Here is an 8,688-nt window from a genome sequence, read left to right on the forward strand (position 1 = left end):
TTAGCTTATCATCACAAGTACAAAGCTATTAACCTCTAATACCACAAGCTAGCACAACAATAGCATATATATAACCCGAACAATATAATATGCTACACTACAACACAATAACCATGGTTAACCAATCATACAAGGGAATGGCGCTAGCGAAAATGCCATCGGTGTTCATAACATCCGTTAGTGTACTTAACACCTCGTATCACTAAACCCTAGGGTGGCACCTTAACACCTCGGTACTTCACCCCGAGTGGCATCTTAACACCTCGATGCTTCACTCTTTACTTTACGGAGTGGCGTCTTAACAAATCGACACTTCACTCCTAGGTGGCATCTTAACACCTCGATGCTTCACCCCGAGTGGCATCTTAACACCTCGATGCTTCACTCTTCAAACATTCTGGAGTGGTGTCTTAACACTTCGACACTTCACTCGTCACGTGAAATGTGGCATCTTAACACTTCGACACTTCACATCTCACGCTACGCAAATAAATATATCATATGCATACACATATAATTATTCCACTCACCTTGGAATACCCGCACAAGTCATGTACAACATGATCTTTGTCCTCAAATCCGAGCAAGTAACCACCTATATTACACATATGCACAATATACACATAAATAGCCATTCTCTAAAAGAGAACTCGACACAAACATCCCTTAGCCGAGGGATCACACCTTGCTCGTCAAAACCCGCCCATTTAACACCTAATGGACACAAACCAATTACCACTTCGGGTGGTAATTCAAATCAACACAACAAAGTACAATTTAACCCAAAATCATACTTTACCCCAATTAGACCAAACCTGGGTCTTAACACTATATTACTACTTAGGTAGTAATCATTTCAAACGCCAATTACACCAAAACCCCAACACGTGCAATATTGACCCATATTGCTTTTGACCATGTTTGACTTATGTTAAAATATCATTTTAACCCAATATTACTACTCGCGAGTAATTACATCCAAAAACGTAATTTAACACTTAACAAAAGCGTTTAACATCCCTTTAATCCACATTAGTGTCATTATCAATTTGACCCAATAAAAGTCAACCCATTTTGACATAAGTCCCAAAAACGCCCAAAATCACTAACGACTAGTGATTATATTTCCAAGACACTAACTAACACCTAAATCAAGTATTTACATACTTGATTCGCCAAAACTCGACTCAAAACTTAATTTGACACCGAATCAAGCTTACCTGACCCAAAATACCCATTTGACCCATTTTGACCTAAATTAGGGTTTACACCCAAAAATCAAGTCAACACAAGTGTTCTAAGGTTTAACCAACACATGCAAGGTCCAAACTAACAATTTCATCAATTGAAACCCTAAGTCACCCATTTAGGCTCACTTACATGAGTCTTACCCAAAAACCCCCCCAAATTTCACAATAAATGGGTTTATAACTCTAACTAACATAAACCCTAACTCAAACAAGAAATCAAACACTACAATTCGGATTAGGGTTTACCTCAAGCACCAAAACGAGCTCTAGTAGCTAGAATCACCAACAAGCACCAAGAACCTCTCCAATTTGGGCAAAAATCACCACCTTCATCACTAATCCAAGCTTTCTCTCTCTAGAAACTCCTCTCTCTCTCTAGGGTTTGGTTGGGAGTGTTTGTGGGTGAAAATGAGGATAAGGGTGAGTTTAGATCAGTTTTGATGGCCCAAACGACCCCCAAGTGAAAAGACCCAAACACCCTCTTTTAAAAGCTTCAAAATATCACAGCTGGCCCGTCAGGCCTTTTGGACGGTGTCCAAAAAGGTTGGACGGCGTCCAGATTAACTGACTCAGTTTTCCGAACTTGTTTTGGTCGTAACTTTCAAACCGTAACTCCGTTTTCGATGAATCAAATATCGTTGGAAACGTAATGAGATTTCCTTTCTAATGGTAAGGTTTTAGAACATCAAATCCAATTTTATTTGGGATCCAAATATACGCTTACATGCCTCGTATTTCGAATGACGTTCGAAATAACGCGTAACTGAAAAACGGGGTGTTACATGACTTTTCATTCCGAGAGGCGCCTTTGAATTTATCCAGAATTGATGACCATGCCGCTGCTTTGTTCATTTTAATACCAATCGACATTCCCAGGTATGTGAACGGGAATTCCCCCTTCGATCATTCCAATTTCCTTACCAATTCTTCAATAGCCTGTTTGTTGATACGAATGCCAAAAAGATTTCTTTTTAAAATTTACCTTTAGCCCTGATAGTTTTTTGAAGCATTTTGAGATGTTTGATGCGTTATGTTTTCCCCATTCCGCGACGAAGATAGTGACATCGACATATTGTAAATGTGATAACACTTTTTTATGATGATCCACTTCAGTTCCTTTCATCAACCCGTTTATGATAGCAAATTTTGTTAATATATTCAGCCCTTTTGCAGATATTAAAAATTGGAAAAGAGATATCGGATCTTCTTATCGAATACCTTTCCTGCTTGAACTCTTTTGTAGGAGATCCATTTATAAGGATTGATATGGAAGCCGATGAGAGGCAAGCTTTAATCCAAAGGATTCATTTTTTGCCGAACCCAAGACTTCGCATTGTGTTTGCTAAGAGCACTAAGAGTCGAGATACTGAACCCGGTGTCTAATTTCAGTGTCTTTCAAGACACTGCAATTTAACACTGAAGCAAAAATGGAAGAAGTGGTTCAGTTTCTAGTTCCAGTGTCTAATTTAAATATTTAATATTATTTAATTAATTTAAAATATTTTCTTTATTATTTAATTTATTTAACTAACAAAAATATATGTATATTAAATAAAACAAGAATATTAATGATTTAAGAAAAAAAAATTAAAAAAATCAGCCTATTGTTTGACCCAACCTTTCCCTCTTTAGTCATCCTCCTCCTTCTTCCTCTTAGCCATTCTTAATTTAATTTACCAAAATCAAAATAGAAGAGTAAAAAGTGTGAGAAAAGGAAAAAAAAATGTAATTTTTTATTTGAAAAAAAAAGCTCCAGCCATTCTTAATTTAATTTACCAAAATCAAAATAGAAGAGTAAAAAGTGTGAGAAAAAGGAACAAAAAAGTAATTTTTTATTTGTAAAAAAAGAAGAAGCTCAAACAGTTAGAAATTAGCGTCGCATAGGCGACGGGTGGACGGCAACACCGGAGGTAGACGTCAGTTTAACGGCGGAAGGAGTCGACGGTTCCGCCATCCCCGGCGTCGGATTTCCTCGAGGTTGAAAAAATGGGACGACTCCGACTTTGAATACTAGACCTTTTTCCCATTTTTCTTTTGAGTTCATCAATGACCTCATTAGCAATAAGAACATAGCCTAGTATGCTTCTTCTCCAAAAAAAAAAGTTGTTTGCTCCATATCTATTATTTTATGAATTATTTTTTAGAGACGGATGGAGAGTATATTCGTTAGGATCTTGTAAAAGCATCCAATTAGACACATACGACGATATTCGTTTAAACCTATCGGATTACTCTTTTTCGGGATAAGAGTTATAAAAGAAGCGTAGCATCCGCGAGAGATTTCATTATTATTTCAAAATCTATCGATAACTTTTATCAAACCATTTTTAATGAGCCACCAATATTTATTAAAGAATTTCATGTTGAATTTATAGCATTAGAATTATCACAACTTTTTAGAGCATTCCAATTTTTTTTTTACATTGAACTTTTCTTCTAACATTTGATTGTCTCTGAATTTCATGTTGAATTTATAGCATTAGAATTATCACAACTTTTTAGAGCATTCCAACTTTCTTTTACATTGAACTTTTCTTCTAACATTTGATTGTCTCTTGATGAAATGATCGTGCGTTAACTTATAGGTGTTACCTTAAGCTAATTACTATCGGTAGCACATTTCAATAAAAACAATTAACTATTGAAAATAAACTATAAGATACTCAATAATAATAATAATGATTTGATCTTTCGAAGGACATAGGAAATTATGATATGTTTATTTATTCATTATTTTTTAAGCTAAAAAGACCGAACAAATCCCGTGACCGGAAACCACGTGACGAAATCCAGTTCAAAACAATTCACTCAACCACATAAAACACGGTGTCTAGAAAAAAATTAAAATTTGAATTCATTTAACAAATTATCATTACCATCTATATCTATATAGTCTAATAAACCTCTAAGATGATGACATCATTATTAAGCTAAATTACCTTTTACTTTTCATTATAATTATGTCATAATTATATATTAATTTAATTAAAAAAATAATACAAAATCTTTTATAAAAGGAAATATTAATCTCTCTTAAATTGTAATTTTATTTTTCTAAAAAAATTTAAAAGACATTTATTATTATTAATAATTATTATTATTATTATTACAAATATAAATATAAATATTCAACTTTGAGCGAACTTTATGTTTGTAAAATCAACGACAAGTTTCTTAGTCGGAATCTGTGGTTCCACGGGGCAATAAACTAAATGACTTTAACATTTACATTTACTTAATACTTAAAACATATCATTAAACTGTTTCGTTTAAACAAACCCGTGTTTCCACGGGTCATTTCACTAGTATTAACTATTAGACAAAAATGATTAATAGTACCAGAGGTATTTTCGTCATTTCATTTTTTTTTTCTTTTTTCTTTTTTCTTTTTTAACTAACTTCCACCCCCCCCCCCCCCCCCCACCCCAAACACTTTGTTCAAATATTAAAACCGACCCCCCAAACAGGGGGTAAAGTGTCAAATCAACATTTTTATAAAAATCTTAAATAAACTACACCAAAAAATTTAACGGGTCATATCTTCTCGTTCGCAACGAGTTAAATTTTTTCGGCATCATCGTTAAACTCGAAATAATTTTACGAACACAATGTCACTAACTATACGCAAAACGGATTCTTTTTAAAAAATGCTAAATATTTGAGGTACTTTTCATACACGTTGATTTTGCATTAAAATTTTAAAAGTCGACAATTCCATAGCGAAGCGCGGAGATGCACATATATTGTTAATTTAAAATAACATTTAAATCTTTCACGGGTTATACCTTTTAGTTCGACTCGAGTTGCGCTTCAACGACATCATTGTTAGCCACGAAATAATTTTACAAACTAAACGCAATAAAATACATTGAAAACAGAACCCCCGGCGCGAAGCGAGGGTTCGAAAACTAGTTTCTACTATCGTATTTATTTTTAATATCAATTGTACTCGTATTTAATAACATTTGATGTTTAATACTGAAAAAAAAATTAATATGACTATTTATACGAGGTCGTGTTTGTCCGTCTTACATCTTAACGGATTTATGTACCGGTAAACGTCCTTGGCTTTTCATCATAACCAAACATACAACGAGGGTCGTTTATTTTTTTATTTGAAAGAGCATGACTAGGTGTTTTTTTTTCCTCTAGTTTTCGACTAACTTTGCGAGCAAATTAATCTCGAGAAAGTGGCGATTCTAGAAGCAGAACTCAATGGGGTCCTGAAATTTCTTTCCGGTACTAATTATATTTAACTACTATTTTAGCGGTTATTTAACTTCAAAAAACTACAAATTCGGAATATATATATATATATATATATATATATATATATATATATATATATATATATATATATATATATATATATATATATATATATATATATATATATATATATATATATATATATATATATATATATATAGAGGATCAATGGGGAAGTAACCAATCGGGGGAAAGCGGGGGGAAGCAAACATTTTTTTTTTCGTTTTTTTGAATTTTTTTTTCCGGCATCAAGATCACACGAAAATATGAATATTTAGAAGAGACACTTCGTGATGAATGTTATTATTTAGGCGGGAAAACGATCGACAAAAATAACATTCAAGATAATATTGTTCGTGAAGAATATGAACATTTTTTTTCCCATGTTTTGTGAAGTAAAATTTAGCCCGATTTAGGGTTTAGGGTTTATTCCATAAACCCAAAACACCAAACCCTAAACCCTAAACTCTAAACCCTAAACTCTAAACCGTTCGTGTTAAAAACTCTATCTAAATCCTAAATCTAAACCCTAAACCCTAAATTTCTAAACCCTAATATCTAAACCCTATAAACCCTAATATCTAAACCCTAATATCTAAACCCCAATAGTTAAAACCTCAAAATACGCTCGAAAAACATGATAATTGTTATATATTACTTCTTCGAGCGTTTTCCCGCCAAAATAAAAACATTTATCACAAAGGGTCTCTACTAAATGTTCATATTTTCATCTCATCTATAATGTTCGTGAACAAAGTTTTTTCAAAAAACGAAAAAAAAAATTTGCTTCCCCCCGATTGGTTACTTCCCTCTTGATCCTACCCCTATATATATATATATATATATATATATATATATATATATATATATATATATATACTCCGAATAGTTAAATTTAGTCATGTCCTATACATTTTAAAAGAAAAACTATAAATTTGAAAAATATAAGGAGTCCTACAGTTAAATTTGGTGGTGTTTTAGTGTCCTACACAATTTAAAGAATATTTTCTACAGTACTAAAAAATTTCAAACTACTGGTGTACGTCCTGTGACCCCATGGGTCATAACCTACAATCGCCATTGTCACGAGATGACAACCTGCTTTATAAACTACCTAGATCAGTCGTGCATGATGAACCTTCATAGCAATAAGGGATTTTTGATGCTCTATGGAGTCGAACTCCCGACCTACTTTTGCACTTTTTACGGGAAAGTCAGAATCGCCACTTAGCTACTATCTCATAACTGACTTGACAAAGTTTAAGTACGAGCAATTAAAAAAGGTTTCGAGTTTTCTGAAACAAAAATATTATGGATTTCTTGAACAAATATTGTAGGTTTTAAGAAAAAATTGTGTTGTTATCGGGGTTTTATATTAATTTGGAGTATTTTTATTTTTGAGTAAATATTATCGACGGTTCTTCTGATTTACATGAAATTATGGCAACTGTCATTAAGTTTTGAAGATCACACTGATTGTTCGTGTGATTTTATGAAATCATATCAACCGTTAGTATTTTTGAAAATTACATTGATCGTCTTCGACTTACCTAAAAGTGTGCGTTAACAGTTTATGATTTTCTTAAAACGCATGTTAACCGTCCCTATTAGTAACGCACATATTAAGTAAGTCAGATATCACCAACGTACGTTTTTAAGTAAATAAGAGAGGAATGGTGTAATTTATTTATAAAAAGAAAAAAGAAAAAATAACAACTAATGTAATTTAATGAAGATTACAAGGACGACCTATGTGCACTATCAAACTAATTAGAGGGTATCAATGTAATTTACAAGAGATAAAAACGATTAATATAATTTCATGTTAACCATAACGACTTCAATTTCCACCTAACTCTAAACCTAACATCGAAACGCCCATTTTCCACTCCTCATAATCTATTCACTAGTTATTCTCAACTTCAAAATTAAACACACGTAAACCTAACCTTATATTTTTTCACAAATATTATTTTAATGTAACCTTAAGACTTGAGAGTAAGATAGATGCTTCTATAAAACCCATAGGGCCATACTTTGACCATTAATTCGTTAATATTATTAGGCCCACACGCACACCATCCGTGACAACTCCTCACTCTTTCCTTTAACGCGCATTTATATTTATATTTATTTATGTTTCTTTCTTCACCTTACCACTATATAATTCACATTCACATTCACATTCACACTTAACAACAACCTTTCAAAATAACACACACTAAAATGGGAAACTATATTTCATCTTGTACAACTTTTACAATAATCTCACCAAAAATAAAAACCAACAAAGCAGCTAGAGTTATTTTCCCAACAGGCGAAATTCGACAGTTTCAAGATTCTATCAAAGCGGCCGAGATCATGCTCGACTGTCCTAATTTTTTCCTAGTCAACTCACAATCGTTGAACATCAACAAACGTTTTTCGCCTCTTTCAGCCGACCAAGATTTGGAACCAGGAAATGTTTATATTATGTTTCCGATGAGACGAGTTAATTCAATGATCACACCAGCTGATATGGCTGTTTTTTGGATGTCTGCTAATAATGCGCCTAAACGAATTTCAGGAAAAATATCTCCTGAATTAACAACAGTTGCAACGAATGAAGAGGAACAACCAAGGTTGTTGGTGGTTGATGTTTGCGAGTTTAGTCATAGGTTAGCGGTTTCTAGATCGAAGAAGCCTGGTTTGGGTACGATTAATGAGGAGCCGATTCGAAGCAAATAGTGAATTTGCTAGGAATTTAGTTGAAAAAGTGGGATACAATAGTAGTAAAGTATGTAGATATATGATTCAATGCGTGTTTTAATACGTTTGAAAATTTAGATGTCTTATTTAATGAATTCGTTGAAGATATAAATTATGAAGCATGAATGAAAGGTTAGATAAAGTTAGTTTTATTGTATGATTTATACATGTACAATGTACAAGCTAAATGAAAAGTGGAGGAAAAAGTGTTAGGCCATTTTGCCATATGTTTTTTTAATTTAGTTGCAAAATTTAAACATGTTCCATCTAGTAATATAATATTTATCAGATAAAAAGTTGTTACCAAAGTAGAACTTAAGTAATGGAGTAAGAAAAAAGAAATGTATTTCGCTTTCATGGTTAAATAAGGCCATGTAGTGAGAACGATTAAGGTGTTTCATACACTGCTTAATAAATAATT

At 32.8% G+C, this 8,688-nt stretch overlaps 1 protein-coding gene across 1 annotated transcript; it reads left to right on the forward strand.

The window, feature by feature from the left end:
- The first annotated feature begins 7,745 nt into the window (after positions 1-7,745).
- Positions 7,746-8,246, forward strand: LOC139840881 (uncharacterized). Its single transcript, XM_071831124.1, has one exon. It carries the CDS (start codon positions 7,746-7,748, stop codon positions 8,244-8,246), a length of 501 nt encoding a protein of 166 aa, XP_071687225.1.
- Positions 8,247-8,688: the final 442 nt, after the last annotated feature.

Source organism: Rutidosis leptorrhynchoides, chromosome 4, assembly GCF_046630445.1.
Source record: "Rutidosis leptorrhynchoides isolate AG116_Rl617_1_P2 chromosome 4, CSIRO_AGI_Rlap_v1, whole genome shotgun sequence".
Taxonomy (NCBI): domain Eukaryota; kingdom Viridiplantae; phylum Streptophyta; class Magnoliopsida; order Asterales; family Asteraceae; genus Rutidosis; species Rutidosis leptorrhynchoides.